This window comes from Podarcis liolepis, assembly GCF_965112155.1.
Source record: "Podarcis liolepis genome assembly, chromosome: 17".
NCBI classification, from domain to species: Eukaryota; Metazoa; Chordata; class Lepidosauria; order Squamata; family Lacertidae; genus Podarcis; species Podarcis liolepis.
The window spans coordinates 11,145,662-11,161,422 of NC_139571.1; the positions used below are offsets into that span (position 1 = coordinate 11,145,662).

The 15,761-nt window shown below is 44.8% G+C and overlaps 3 protein-coding genes across 18 annotated transcripts in view; 2 read left to right on the plus strand and 1 right to left on the minus strand.

The window, feature by feature from the left end:
* Positions 1-1,242, plus strand: part of ILF3 (interleukin enhancer binding factor 3) — a 23,137-nt gene extending 21,895 nt beyond the window's left edge. For all 14 annotated transcript variants that reach the window (XR_014520772.1, XR_014520773.1, XR_014520774.1 and 11 more), the window contains one exon: positions 606-1,242. Coding sequence is in view for 8 of the 14 variants with exons in the window: in XM_083482950.1 (XP_083339076.1) it covers positions 606-736 (131 nt within the window). In the remaining 6 variants the exon portion in view is untranslated. The remainder of the gene's footprint in view (positions 1-605) is intronic.
* A 6,057-nt stretch (positions 1,243-7,299) lies between these two features.
* LOC310697103 (beta-1,3-galactosyltransferase 2-like) overlaps positions 7,300-15,761 on the plus strand; it is a 28,820-nt gene continuing 20,358 nt past the window's right edge. The window contains exon 1 of the mRNA XM_083483428.1: positions 7,300-7,354. The gene's annotated coding sequence lies outside the window, so the exon portion shown is untranslated. The remainder of the gene's footprint in view (positions 7,355-15,761) is intronic.
* Positions 7,348-15,761, minus strand: part of LOC310697098 (beta-1,3-galactosyltransferase 1-like) — a 125,984-nt gene continuing 117,570 nt past the window's right edge. Inside the window, exons 1-2 of one of the 3 annotated variants that reach the window (XM_083483413.1) lie at positions 13,337-13,570; positions 7,348-9,165 (exon numbers count right to left, since the gene is read on the minus strand). In XM_083483413.1, the coding sequence (XP_083339539.1) occupies positions 7,957-9,078 (1,122 nt within the window). In that variant the 5' untranslated portion in view covers positions 9,079-9,165; positions 13,337-13,570 and the 3' untranslated portion in view covers positions 7,348-7,956. Of the gene's footprint in view, positions 9,166-13,336; positions 13,571-15,761 lie in introns of those variants that run through there. The other 2 variants (XR_014520930.1, XM_083483414.1) reach the window with 2 other exon arrangements.

Sequence of the window (15,761 nt, forward strand, 5' to 3'; positions counted from 1 at the left end):
GGCTAAAAGGCTATTAGCGGCTTAGCGGTTTAGAAAAAGGGGGGAGTGGGGAAAAATCTGAACACTCACAAGACGTTTTCATCTTGCAAAGCAAGCCCATAGGGAAAATCGTCTTGCAAAGCAGCTCAAAAAACGGAAAACCCTTTCGTCTAGCGGGTTTTCCGTCTTGCGAGGCATTCGTCTTGCGGGGCACCACTGTATATGTGATCACTGCTATTGCTCCCTTCTTTCCTTCTTTCCGGAACATGCAATGAACAAAGGTGGAAGAGTGTCACTCTCACTTGACTAGGCTTTAGTTTCGAGAAAGATTGGCAGTGCAGGGAGGGGACTCCTGTTGCTGCTTTTCTTTTCCAAAAGCCTTTGTTACTAAAGCATAATTTTAGATCACATTAAAAAGGGAGGCGGTGATAGACCAGAGCAGACAGAAGTGCAGCAGGGAAAGATTATTGTACCCCAAGTGCTCTTCAGTTACCAAACTTTGGGGAGGCGATGTTCATTCTGTCGTGGTGTGTTGCCTGCTATTTGTGTATGTGATAGTTTAGACTATATAAGCAAAGTAGAGATTTATAATACATTAAAGTGACCCCTCTTCCTTTTCACCCTAGGAGGATATTCTCAGCCAAACTACAACTCCCCAGGTTCAAATCAGAATTACAGTGGACCTCCCAATTCCTACCAAGTCTCCCAAGCTGGTTATGGCAGAAATGACCACAGCATGAACTATCAGTATAGATAAACCAGTCTGTTCTCGGGTGTGAAGCTTTGTTACCTTCTAAACTTGCATACCCTTTGAATATTGAGTTTTATTGCATCACAGTAAACATGTAAACCCTGTTTCCATGTTGCAGTGCTCTTTGTGATATCAGTCACTAATGGTTGAGTACTTTGTAATTCCATACTTAGCTGTATTTTGGACATTTAATGGTGTATTTAATGGTTTGTTTGCCATTTCAATTTTCTGTCTAAATAGAATTTGAGTTCAGTATCCTTTTTCTGTTTAAATGACATTCATGTGTTAACACAGTATGGCTTTAAATAGATAAGGGATATCTTCTGCTAATGCTTTTGTGAAGTGAGTTTAAACAAGCTTTCTGTATTTTAATGCTTTAGTGTTTTTCAGTTTTATAAGTGAGGATTTTATTTTAAAACTTGTGGGAAAGAGTGGGTTTTGTATGTCTGGGTCATTCAGACAGCACATCTGGATTATGCTGAATGTAGACAAATAAACACAAACTCTTCATGTGTCTGTCTAGATTCTTATTCTGCCTAAATCCCATAACCTGATTGTTACCAACTGCCTCTCAGCTTTCAAAGCAAGCCGTTAGGTTGTTGTATCCTAATAATTTATGGTAACTTTCAAAAAATCCCTTATAAAGGCCCAAACTTTGCATGGCCAGTAACACTCAAGTTGTATTAACTTCTCTAACGGCCTTTTTTTAGTCTTTCACAAGAAAACAGTTATGTGAATTACAAATTCTGATGAAGAATGAGAGGCAGCTTTGGTAACAATGAAACAGTAATGGGGTAAGGAACAAGAAACACTGGTGATTTTGTCCAACTCTTATTTTGAGTCTTCAGTCATTAATTGTTTATTTCATATCTGTTTTGTCCGCCCCTAAAAGCTATAGTAACCAGATTCCACCTTGTGCAGCATATATGGCTGTTTTAAAATCGCAACTAACTGCTGGGACAAACTAATGAATCAAAGTTAAGGGTCACAGAAAAACTTGTGTATGTGGACACTTAGAAGCAGGCCTCAAAGCCAAGTTGAAATATGTTTAAAACTGCCTAGTAGCAAGACTAAAAATAAAAGGCACATCAAGGCTGAAGCAACAAGATACAATTTGCATGTGATACTGATGAAGCGTACTCTAGCTATTCTGGTAAATTGGAAATAAGCTTACTAACAAATAGCTGTAAGTACAAGCCAAAAATAGTGTTTGTACCATTTCCTAACACACACCCTCCCTATCAGAGTTCTTACGATGATACTGAGGTACAGATTCATAGAAGAATAGAAGAATTGTCATTGGAAAGGGAACCTGTGCAGTTACTGGATTTCATTTACATTTCCTTCAAGGTTAAATCCCAGTTGGAAGCTGGGTAATTTCAACACTACAGTGGTACTTTGGTTTTCGAACAGCTTAGTTCACAAACTATTTGGAACCTGAACGCTTCAAAACTGGAAAGGAGTGTTCCGGTTTTCAAACTTTTTCTGGAACCCAAACGTACCCGGGGGAAGGGGTACACTTCCGTTTTGAGTGCCACACTCGCCTCCGGACCTGGGCTCCCCTTACTCAGCACCAGCCACTGGCGACACCCAGTACTGGAGAAGGGGGTGGCTGATGCTGCAGCAACGGCAGTGGCAGAGGGAACAAGCGGCTCATAGAGGCAGCGACGTCACTTGCCTGCTCAACATGGCCTCCCCTCATTCAGCACCGGCCGCGGCAGCGAAATCCGGAAGCCAAGAAGAGGGTCATTGATGCTGTAGCAATGGCGGCGGCAGAGGGACCTGGCGGCACGGGCAGCAGCGACATTATTTGCCTCCTCAGCACAACCTTCCCTAACTCGGCGGCGGCCGCTGCGGGAAACACTCCCTAGAGTGTACACCTCTCGCAGCTGCATGGGGGGGAGTTGCACACCTCCGTATCAAAGGCCCCCGTCTCTACTTCTGGATTTTGTTCCCACGGCCGGCACCGAGTTGGGGAAGGGCATGCTGAGCATCAAAGACCCCCTTCTCGGCTTCCGGATTTTGCTGCTGCCCTGCACCATTTGGTCCCTCTGCTGTCCCAGAAGTGCCTGCCGCTGCGTCCCCTCACAGGGCACGGGACAGCGTGGGCAGGATGCTGTCACTGCCACTGCAGTAAATTATTCAGTGAGGAGAACGCATCCAAGTGGCAGGGGCTGCTTCTGCTAGCCCTGAAGAAGGTAAGGAATGGGTGCTGGGGGGGGGATCCAGAAAAGCTGGCCTGGGGCGGATGGAGTGAAGCCAACTGGCTCCTTGGAGAACTTTTGCCTCCCTTTCCCCCCCCTTCATGCACCCCGCACACTCATCCCTCCAATGGGTAATGGGTAGATAACTCCAGTTTTTTAAACTGGGTAGTAGATTGCAGCCTGGTCTATTGCTTTCATTTTGTGGATCCATGGTCTCGTTACATACTAAAATTCATGTTAAATTGCAGTTTTAGAGGTTTTTAATTGTCTGGGACAGATTAATCCATTTTGCATTACTTTCAATGGGAAAGCTGCTATGGTTTTGGAAGACATCCGGAACTGATTTAAGTTTGAGAACCAAGGTATCACTATATCTGTCACTGTACTTGTTTGAAGTGCTGCAACTCAGCAACTTAAACAGAGGAAGATGGAAACATTTTCACCAGCTCTAGCAAGCACTACCCCCTTCCCTTTTTCCAGTAAAAGAACAGGCAAAAGTGTCAAGGTACTCAAAATGCCTGATTTTGCCACTAGGTGTTGCTATGGCATTAGAAGCTGGACAGTTCTTCTCACCTCTTTCCCTCTTTAGGAAAATGCCCTCCATCAACTCACTTCAGTTTGTCTTGGGTGCCTACATTTTTTAGCCTTTGCCCCCTCTGCACCAACAAACATGGCCGAGTATGGCCAAATAAAACAAGGCACTGTTCTAAAATCAAAGTCCTACATTCCTTTATTGCGAGAGAGAAAATGTGGGAAGGTGAGGTTGCATTGCATGTATTTAAAGCACAGATGGGGAACTTGTGATCTACAGTGCTGGACTGTTCCACCATCCCTGACCATTGGCCATGCTGGCTGGAGATTATGGAAGCTCCAGCCCAACAACATATTGAAGGGCATGGACATGTTTTCCCTCTCTGACTAAGAGAGTCCACAAAGAAATCATAATGTTGAGCAGTGATTTGAAGGAAGAGAGCTGAGAAAAGTAGTTCCAAGTGTAGGAGTTGGAAGAATAGCTACATATTGATTTATATAAGCAGCAAGTCTTTTGGCCAGAAGGTGGAGCCCAAAAGCCACTATGGTGGCAATTGTTTTGGCATGCATGAGTTGATAACTGGGCTTAAGGGCTTATCTCCCCAGGATGCCCAGGTCCAGGGAAACCAGGTTGGCTCACATTTTTAAACTGCTGAATCAAATGTCAGCTCATCTTAATTCTCAAAAGTACTGATCAAACCCCACCACTCAGGAATGTAGAGGGGATCAGGGCACCCGCAACCCCATAACATCAACCTCTTCCCAAGGCACACATTTGACCCAGAGGTGCCGATGGAAAGGAAAAGTACACAACTTTCCTGTAAAAAGAAATAACAGAAAATGTAAGCAGAGGCATTTAGAAGAAATCTAAGCAGATAATACAATACTTTTAGACCAACCCAGCAATTTCCAGTTCCTCCGGAATTCTTCAGGCTTCCTCCTCCCTCCTCCTTTGTGCATAGTTCAGCCAGAACTACATCTCAAAGGTAGCTTTCAAACACACCAACAGTTACCAGAGCAGTTCTTTTTTAAAAAATCACATTTAATAGTAAAAAATCATAAACATGCAAAAAAGCACTGTGCTACAAAATCCTGTGCTAAGGCCAGCAGGAAAAGTAAAGAGTCTTCGATTAACAGACTCAAACCTCTGCCCTGCTCCCCTGGTGGGCAGCTGCTTGCATGGTCTTGGGGCCTCCACAGAGTTCCTTGTCTTGGTATCATCACAAATTTCTTGGTCCAAGTAAATTAATCGTCTTGGACCTCACCTGTTTTGCTTTGGCCTCCCCTCTGGTTGTGGGTCAGAAGCTCTAAACTCGCACTCCAGTCCCGAAACAATCTCTGCAGCCACATCAAGACACAATTCCAGGATCAAATCTGCTTTCTCACTAGCACACCCTCCAACATTTCTCTATTGAAAAGAGAGACGTGACGTCGTATTCCATAATAATCATTTTATTATTTATACGCTGCCCATCTGACTGGGTTGACCCAGCCACTCTGGGTAGCTTCCATACATAATAAAACAAACGTTTAAAAACATCCCTATACTGCAGGTGAAACTCGGAAAATTAGAATATCGTGGAAAAGTTCATTTATTTCAGTAATACAACTTAAAAGGTGAAATGAATATATGAGATAGACTCATAACATGCAAAACGAGGTATGTCAAGCCTTTATTTGTTATTATTGTGATTATCATGGCATACAGCTGATGAAAACCCCAAATTAACAATCTCAGAAAATTAGAATATTAAATGAAATCAACAAAACAAGGATTGCAAATAGACCAATACTGGACCTCTGAGAAGTAGAAGCATGCACATGTACTCAGTGCTTGGTTTGGGCCCCTTTTGCATCAATTACTGCCTCAATGCGGCGTGGCATGGATGCTATCAGCCTGTGGCACTGCTGAGGTGTTATGGAAGACCAGGATGCTTCAATAGCAGCCTTCAGCTCTTCTGCATTGCTCAGTCTCATGTCTCTCGGCAATGCACCATAGATTGTCTATCGGGTTCAGGTCAGGCAAGTTTGCTGGCCCATCAAGCACAGTAATCCCATGGACATTGAACCAGATTTTGGTAGGTTTGGCAGTGTGGGTAGGTGCCAAAGTCCTGCTGGAAAATGAAGTCAGCATCCCCATAAAGCTCGTCTGCAGAAGGAAGCATGAAGTGCTCCAAAATCTCCTAGTAGACAGCTGTGTGGACCCTGGACTTAATGAAGCACAGTGGACCAACACCAGCTGATGACATGGCTCCCCAGATCTCTTTTCTGATGAGAGCACCTTTTGCATCTCATTTGGAAACCAAGGACCCAGAGTCTGGAGGAAGAATGGGGAGGCACACAAAGCCAGATGCTTGAAGTCCAGTGTGAAGTTTGCACAGTCTGTGTTGATTTGGGGAGTACCGTAAATTTCGCTCCGTAACACGCAGATTTTTCCTCCTAGAAAGTAAGGGGAAATGTCTGTGCGTGTTATGGAGCGAATGCCTACAGATGGCGAGGAATCTGCTGCAGTCGTGAGCAGTCTGTGGCTCACTTTGAAACAGCAAAGCGGGTGTAAGCGGCTCCTGTCAGCTAGCGGAGCCGGGGAGGAGGGAGAGAAGCAGAGCGGGAGTTGGCTGCTTTAAAACAACCCCTGCTCTCTGTCCCTGCCTGCAGTTTTTTGCTGTCCGATTTTGGATTAGGCACTGTGTGTGTGTGTGTGTGTGTGTGTGTGTGTGTGTGCTTGAGCTATCATTCTCCTCCTGCTTCCCCTTCACTCTCCCTGCGCCCCTGCAACTTTAGAATTGACACTCTGTGTGTGTCTCTGTCTGTGAGGGCTCCTTTTCCTCTTGCTTCCCATTCACTCTCCCTGCGCCCCTGCGCTCTCCCAGCGCCCCTGCGACTTTAGAATTGAAACTCTGTGTGTCTGTGTGTGTGTGTGTGAGGGATCGTTCTCCTTCTCTTGCTTCCCATTCACTCCCCCAGCGCCCCTGCGACTTCCAGCGCCCTGCGACTTTAAGGCCAGTTCTATCTCTCTCTCTCTCTCTGTGTGTGTGTGTGTGTGTGTGTGTTTTGACCTCACTGCGCTTGTTGGGGGAGAGTGTTGGTCGCAATTTTTCTTGATTTGTCTCAGAGTGGTTACTATCGCGGTTTCCTTGCTGGGGAGGAGGGAGAGACGCAGAGCCTGCTTGTTCTAAAGGAGCAAAGCCGGAGAGGAGCCTCTCCTGCATTATTAGCAGCATCCTTCTCCACACACCCCACGTGTGCTCCTTGTCCCTTGAGTGCTTTTCCTTCCCTCCCCACTTAAAACTTGGTTACAAAGCACGGATCCACATGGATCCTCAGGATTTTTGTACTGGGTCACCCCAAATTCACCATCAGATCACATAGCATGTCCATGGCTACAGCCTGCACAAAAAACACACACGCACCCACTGTTTCATGGGGCCGCAATGGCGCAAAAACATGGTTACAAAGCATGGACCTACATGGATCCTCAGGATTTTTGCATTGGGCTACCCCAAACTCACCGTCAGATCACATGTCTGTGGCCACAGCATGAACCACAAAAATCATACACCCACTGTTTCGTTTAGAATATTTTTTTCTTGTCTTCCTCCTCTAAAAACTATGTGCGTGTTATGGTCAGGTGCGTGTTATAGAGCGAAAAATACGGTAATTTAAAGCAGATCAGTAGAAGTTTCCTTCACAGTAGGAAGCCATACTCCACATAGCACATGCCTCTTTGGGTTGTTGCCAGTTGTGCAAAAGACTTATTTGTCATCTTCTGTTGCTTTTTCATATATATAAATATACATTGCCCGACTGTGAGTGTGAAGGCCACTTCCTGCAAGGCCCTGTCCACCTGACTTAGGGAGCAAGGCCCACACTCACCAGCCCTACTGAAGAGGCTCCTCATGAAGCCGGAGGGACAACGCCCAGCTATTGCACACAAAAAATGTATATATATTTAAAAACCCCAAATCCCGAACAATTGCTTTAAAATGTAAAATTCCCCCTGGATGGGCATGCAGGACCCTCAAAAAGAGGATATTTCCGGGAAGTCCTGGACGTATGGCAATCCTATGTAGTGCCAATCCTAAGCATGGCCTGAGGGTTGCTCTCTTCCAGTAGGTGAGGTGGTGGCTGTGATGATCTCAAAACTCTGAGGTTGTCATTTTGGCACATTAGTAGCACAATGGTCAGTTCAGAGCAGACCAAACAAGTTGCTATGGGCAGCTGCAGAGATTCTATGGGGAGGAGAGCCGTATGAATGGCAACGAACCACACGGCACGATGAGCATGTTATGTGGCGCCAGCTCACTTCTGAGGGCATAAATACCAATTTCGACAAGCACAGAATCTCCCTTCTTCTCTGAGCCATCCTTCACTTTCCTCATTGCAATTTGTTGGAATGGATTTGTCCATTGTACAGGAACATGCCCGCATGTTGCCAGTCCTCGACGCCAACTTCTCCACAAGAGGCTGTGTGTCTGTTCACCTCCCTCCCTTTTAACTCTTGCAAGTCTGGTTCTGGTCCCGAAAGCCAGGCCAAATCTGCAGCAGCTCCTCTGGGACCACCACAGGATGCACCACCACCACCTTGGAGAGCTTGCACTTCTCATACTTGGCATGGAACGTCTTGAAGAGACCCCCGGGGCTGTTTGTCACACTGATGCCCAGCTCATACAGGCAGATTCCCATGAAGGCATCTTCCATGTTAATGACCTTGATGGTCTTTGCTACCTGGTAGATCTTCTTGGCCAGATCCCCAGAGAACACATACCCTGGGCCTGCGCAGTAGGGTGGGTAGGTCTCATTGGGGTACACCTCCCGTGGCACATACCACTTGTAGGCCTTGTTACGCACTGGCTTTGAATTCCTACAGATGTACCCTGTCATGTAGTTCTTCTTGGGTGACAGGTGAGGCTGCAGCAGCTGGGACACCATGTAATTCACATTGAGAAAGATGTCACTGTCTGCCTTCACCACGTAGGTGGCATTGGGGCAGAACTTGCTTATCCACTCCATGCCCATCAGAGTCTTCAGGGTAAGGTTGTTGTAGGTATCCAGGAAGTCCTGCTGAATAATGTCTTCGTGGATGGAACTCTCCTCTTCCAAAAGGGCCTGGAGCGGGTATCCAAATTTTGGGTGGACACCCGTCAGAAAGAGACGAAGAATGGAAACCCCAGGCACCGAGCTCTCATTGCCCCATGTCTGCCGGATGGCCTGCCTTGTGGCAAAATCCTGGGGCTTAGTTATCACCAGCAGGATCAAGAAAGGGCTCCTCTCCAGGCATTTCTTTGGCTCGTTGAGAAGGAACTTATAATCAGTGGAATAGACAACCTCCAAGGGATGCCGCTTGGCCACTGGTGGTGGTGGGGAAATCAGACCAGAGGGCTTGGTCTCCTTTGTCCTCTCCAGTGCAGATTCCCATTCAAATATCGTGGCACTCTTACGACTGTCTGCAGAATCTGGGCTGCCCTTGAGCTTGATGTCGGGCGGTGAGAAAAGCGTCTCAAGAGACTCCCATTTGTTCTTTGCAACAAGCAGGAAAAGGAAAATAGAGCAGAAGAGGACCACAGTGGGCAAATTCTGCAGCTTGGTCATGAGCATCTTCCTGGCACCTTCCATACTTTTGGTGGGCAGGAGGAAGGCACTTGCAGACTACGTGGGTGGGGGAGAGATCCTGGCCAGCTCTATCCTGTTTCCAAAAGCAACCTGCAAAAGAAAAGCACAGTGAAAGGGAAATGAATTTTGTTCTCTCTCTCTCTCTCTCTCTCTCTCTCTCTCTCTCTCTCTCTTTCTGTGTGTGTGTGTGTGTGTGTGTGCGCACGTGCGCACGCACACAAGGGGAGCTTTGGGGATCAGGCTGGGCGCACGGAGAATCAGTCTGCCAACTGCCCACACACTCAAGACCTGCTCATAACACCTGCCTTCTTGCCCTTGCAATCTGTGTCTGGAAGGAAAATATGCACTCTCAGGGATTGGCATTATTCACTCAACCCATCTATTTACAGATCCACTGGAATCCGAATAAAGTGTTATATGAGTTTGTGGGTCCCAGACTCCTGAACTCCTGGATCCAGTAAGTGTTAAAATATAAGCCAGACCAGCTTCCTGATGAGGTAATCACCTGGGTGATGAGCCATTAAAGGAAAACAAAGGGAAAGGGCTCTGTCTGAGACAGCAAATGGGTGGGACCCCTCCCCCAGCTAGAAAGACAAAGTCAAAGTTTGGGGGACTGTGGTGTGAACTAGAGGAAAAGCTGCAGGCTGGAAAGGCACAGAGGCAGAGCATGATGTTTGATTTCTGCTTGGATCCACAGCTGGGGCTACGGGAGAAACAATAACTTATTGAGGTGATTATGCTCCAGCCCTCTCCATCATAGGCTCAGGTTGTATATATGTCTGTGTCAATTAACCATGTAAAGACCACACAGTCTCCACTGTGCCTCACTTCCAAAAGGAAACACAAACTCTGGGTAAAGGGCCCAGCTGGGTGTGTGCCAGGGTGTCTGGTAAGCTGAAAAGCTTGCACTGGTGGAACAATTGCCATTGTGCTACATGGAATTCCTCCCTGTATTTCCAAATTAGGCCATAAAATTTGGAATGCACCGAAAGAGCAGCAGCATAAACAAAAATTCAGCAGGTGCAGGAGGCAAATTAAGCAACACAGGTAGTCTAAATCTCAACATGTTCAGAGCACTACGTTATTCATCTGAAACAGGAATAGCTTACACGTTGTACATGTGATGCTAAAATGGCAAACTTTATACACGTTGGGTGGAATTATTTAATTACTGCTAAATTATCTGTCTCCTGAGAAATCTCTATGTGGGAGAAGACGCTACAGGTAGAATTGGATATGGAACAACTGATGGGTTCAAAATTGGGAAAGGGGTACAACAAGGCTGTACCGTGGTGCCCCGCAAGACGAATGCCTCACAAGACAGAAAACCTGCTAGACGAAAGGGTTTTCCGTTTTTGAGCTGCTTCGCAAGACGATTTTCCCTATGGGCTTGCTTTGCAAGATGAAAACGTCTTGCAAGTGTTCCGATTTCCCCCCGCTTCCCGCCCCCCCTTTTTCTAAGCCGCTAAGCCACTAATAGCCTTTTAGCCGCTAATCCGCTAAACCTTTAATAGCCGCTAATAGCCTTTTAACCGCTAATCCGCTAAGCCTTTAATAGCCGCTAAACCGCTAATAGCGCTAATCCACTAAGCCGCTAATAGGGTTGCCTCCCAAGACAAAAAAACCGCTAGACAAAGAGGCTCGTGGAACGGATTAATTTCATCTTGCGAGGCACCACTGTATATTGTCTCCCTGCTTATTTTATTTATATGCAGATTTCATCATGTGAAAGGCTGGACTGGATGAATCCCAAACTGGAATTAAGATTGCTGGAAGAAATGTCAACAACCTCCTGTACTTGCCCTAATTGGCAGCCTACGTAGGCTATATTTGGCCTCGGAATACCCTTAATGAAAAACGAAGCAATTACGAGTCCTGCCTAATAATGGGGTGAGAGTTCCATAGTTTGAAGTGAAGAAGTACTTTCTTTTAGCTGTCCTAAATCTTCCAACATTCAGCTTCATTGAATGTCCACAAGTTCAAGAGTTATTAGAGGGAGAAAAGGCTTTCTGAATCTGCTTTCTCTATGCTATGCATAATTTTTATAAACTGCTGGAAGGAGCAGGTCTACAGCTTGAGGGTACTTCTGAATTGGACCCTGTCACTCAGGAACAATCACAATTGGTAAAACCTGGAATAAAAAGGAAGGAACCTTGCAAGAATTGACATCTTCACTGTGGCGATGTATCCAAGGCAGGAGAGATTTAGATTCCCCCTAGTTTTCATTTTCTGTTTGCCCTGCCAGAGCAAGAGAGCAAAATTTATATTCTTTATAGATACATGTTCCCAAATACTTTAGTTATCAAAGGGAAACGTTGAAGCTAGCTAAGTTGCACATCAGATTTTGCTTCATTAGTCTAATTCTCCCCAAACTTCAGGCATCATTTCCTCTGGGTTAGACAATACTGTAAAAGCACAATTTCATGTGGGAAGAAAGTGATCGTGTGGACTTTAACCTTGTATATCAACACTCCAAAACTTTACATTGTGTTTTATTGATGCTGTTAAGGGTTCGATGGAAAGAGCAAACAATAAAACAACAGCTGGGCGATGTTCCTCCGGCCTCATGAGGAGCCTCTTCAGTGGGGCTGGTGAGTGTGGGCCTCACCCCTTAGGCCAGGTGGACAGGGCATTGCAGGGAGCCACCTTCACTCCTCATAGCGATGTTATCCGGCCTCATGAAGGCAGCCCTGTTTAGGGAAGTTTTTAATGATGGATATTTTAATAAATTTTTAACCTTCTGTTTTTAACCTCAGAGTGGCTGGGGAAACCCCGCCAGATGGGTGGGGTAGAAATAGATTATTATTATTATTATTATTATTATTATTATTATTATTATTATCAGTAGGGCTGGTGAATGTGGGCCCTGCTCTCCTCTCCATCTCAGGACAGGAGTCCAAATAGTAATAGATTAATCAACACCCCCCCTTTCCCTTTTCTTTTTGGTTAATATCCCTCCTGAAGAGAAGAATTCTGATGAACTTGGAAGCTTGCTCATTACTTTCAATCCATCATAATAAAGGAGCTTTGCTGCTGTCGCTCTTTGGGTTTCATCTCGTGGGATGCCATGGACCAATAGGTGTGCCTGTATTGCTTTCAGATTCATAGTGATTAATATGTTCCCTTCTCTGGTAACCTCGCGTTACATACGCTTCAGGTGACAGACTCCGCTAACCCAGAAATAGTACCTCGGGTTAAAAACTTTGCTTCAGGATAAGAACAGAAATCGTGCAGTGGCGGTGCAGTGGCAGCAGGAGGCCACATTAGCTAAAGTGGTGCTTCAGGTTAAGATCAGTTTCAGGTTAAGAACGGACCTCCGGAACGAATTAAGTACTTCATAGAATCATAGAGTTGGAAGAGACCACAAGGGCCATCGAGTCCAGCCCCCTGCCAAGCAGGAAACACCATCAGAGCACTCCTGACATATGGTTGTCTTATGTACTTAACCTGAGGTACCACTGTATTGCTTTCAGATTCACAGTGATTCATATGTTCACTTCTCTAGTTCTGTTCTTTATGTTATTTGTTTAAAAGGTTGGTTTATTTGCAGCTCAATAAACTGGAGACTCTCCTCTTGCTTCAAGAACTTGTTAACCCTATTGTTAAATATAGTTTTTGATAAACTACTTACAGGTCTTAATTACTTGCGAGCGTTTTGCTGAGATTCTATGCTGCCCTTGTCCTTCTCCAGACTTCAGTCTTGGCTCCAGTACAGATTGAGCTGACTTGCCTGTTCTGCTTCTCCACCAGAAGAAGCAACAGCTTCCTGCTGAATATGGAGAAATGGTCCAGGCACACCTGTGCTTGTTTCGGGTCTTTCCACGTCTTTTTTCTTTCTTGCAATTTTGCCAAAAAGCTCAAAAAACAACTTCCCCTCAACAAAAACTCAACGTTTCCCTCCCCCAAAAATTCAACAACTGCCGCCCCCCCAAGCCACTTCAGCAACTTTTGTGTCCTGATTTTCACTGTTTGAAATATGGCAACCTTAGACTAGGTCTCCTCCAGAGACAGTATAAAAACACAAGGGGCTGTCATATGAGAGACAAGAGTGCTCAGCCCCCAGCCCACTCACCCGCATACATCTCCTGGTCACCTTTGGTGACCAAGCAAATGGTTAAATAAATACACGCCTGCTCTATGAACACTTTTGCTATCATCAATTTCAAAGGAAATCTCATTCAGTGCTCCAGGTATTTGTTCTCTCCCTCCTTGAGGGCCTTTCTACCCCTCTCCCATTCTCTTCTCTCAGGTGAACACTTACCTGCCCAAGGTGCTGTTCACTCAAAGTCACCAGCTGCCTTTGACAGAATACTCCAGCTGCATGTCAGCTGCAATTTACCTTTCCCTGGGAGGGTGTGGCACAAGAGGAAGGGACAACGCCTACGTCATCCAGCTAAAACAGAAGGGAGGGAGCAGGGACTCTGCTTCCAGGAGAGTCTTTTTTCCAGGACCACTGAGGCACCTGGAAGGACTCACCACCTGCATGCCAATCCCATGCTGAATCTCTCTCTCTCTCTCACACACACACCAGAAAAGAAGAATATGCCCCTCAGAACCCAAAGCCAAACACAAGAACCAGATGAAAGCGATACATTTATTTTATATAAATGTATTTTATATAAATGATTATTTTATATAAATTATATACACATGCCAATGGGTGTTATCATAATGCATACCCTCCATCATTTCTCCAAATAGGGATGCCCTGTTCATTCACATAATAATAATAATAATAATAATAATAATAATAATAATAATAATAATACCCTGCTCTGGGTGGTTTCCAACTAATAATAATAATAATAATAATAGCAATAGCAATAACAACAACAACAACAACAATAATAATAAACATTAAACATTAAATGGGATGCGGGTGGCACTGTGGGTTAAACCACAGAGCCTAGGATTTGCCTATCAGAAGGTCGGCGGTTCGAATCCCAGCGACAGGGTGAGCTCCCGTTGCTCGGTCCCAGCTCCTGCCAACCTAACAGTTCGAAAGCATGTCAAAGTGCAAGTAGATAAATAGGTACTGCTCTGGCAGGAAGGTAAACGGCGTTTCCATGCGCTGTTCTGGTTCGCCAGAAGCGGCTTAGTCATGCTGGGCACATGACCCGGAAGCTATACGCCGGCTCCCTTGGCCAATAAAGCGAGATGAGTGCCGCAACCCCAGAGTTGGCCACGACTGGACCTAATGGTCAGGGGTCCCTTTACCTTTAAACATTAAAAAAACTTCCCACTTCCGGGTCTCCACAACATGGCAGGCGGACTACGAATCTGACAGCTATGTCAGATTCGGCTTTGTGGAGAAAAAGGGGAAGAGGTGATACGCCTCCCCGCAAAACCCCAAGAGGAGCATTGGGGTTTCCTGGGATCCTGCGGCTCACTGATGGCGCTGCAGTGAAAGGAACAGGGGGGGGGAGGAGCCATAGGCGCTGGTGAGCTAGGCACCAGCACAGCTCCACAGAAGCAAAGCCTCTGATCCAGTCACGAGTGTTTGCCTTTCCATCATACTGTGCCAATTGGAAGGTGAGGAAATATTAAGGAATTAATTAATTTGCCTAATTTCGGCAAGAAAATGGGAGTGATAAAAGGAAGTCCGCTCCCATTACTGGTGCTATAGGCACAAAATATATGTGTGGATGAAATTTACTTTGGAAGAGAAGTTAACTAATGAACAATTAGGATTAAAAGACTGCACCCAGCTTCCGTTTATGCCAATCTCAAGTTTTCCTAAGATAATGATCTTGACCTGAACTGTAGTTGAACTTGGACATAGCACACGGTGAGATTGAACTTGACTTAAAATGGAGGTTAAACCTGAGAAGATTATAAGGTTAAGAGTGAAGCAGGATCACCTGTATAATTTTACCCTTACGGTTTCTATAAAATCAGTTATCCATATATAACTATATACCGTATAACCATATACCTTTATGATGATTTCTATATATTCTTTTTTTTAAATATAATTTTTATTAACAAACCAATTGAATCACATTAATTCCAAATTACAAAGCCAAATTTTTAAAATTTTTGTTGGGGGTACCCATGCTTGGAGCTCAGAACGGGATCCAAATATCTCTCTTGCTGCTGCTTTAATATTCATAGTTCTGTCCAAATAGTATTCACAGTTCTAACAAGAGGGAGACAAATTGAAACTGCAGAGTTTTGAAAAACTAAAAAATAAAGTGCGAGATTGGCTTCATTATTATCAGATAATGGAGGCATATAATTTGGATAAGAAAATTGGCTTCCAGGTGGAAAAATCAAAATTGGAAACAGAACTGTTAGACCCCAAAACCAAGATTTTGTCAAAGATGTATAACTTGCTGTTGAAATGGATTACTCAGGATGAAACGGTGAAATCTGCTATGATTAAATGGGCACAAGATGTTGGACATAACATAATGATGGCTGACTGGGAACAGTTATGGACCACAGGTATGAAGTTTACGGCATGTAATGCCTTAAGAGAGAATATTATGAAAATGATTTACAGGTGGTACATGACACCAGTCAAGCTTGCAAAAATCTATCATTTGCCCGATAATAAATGTTGGAAATGTAAAGAAACTGAAGGTACATTCTTTCACCTGCCCAAAGATTAAGGCTTTCTGGGAGATGATTTATAATGAAATGAAAAAGGTATTTAAATATACTTTTCTGAAGAAACCAGAGGC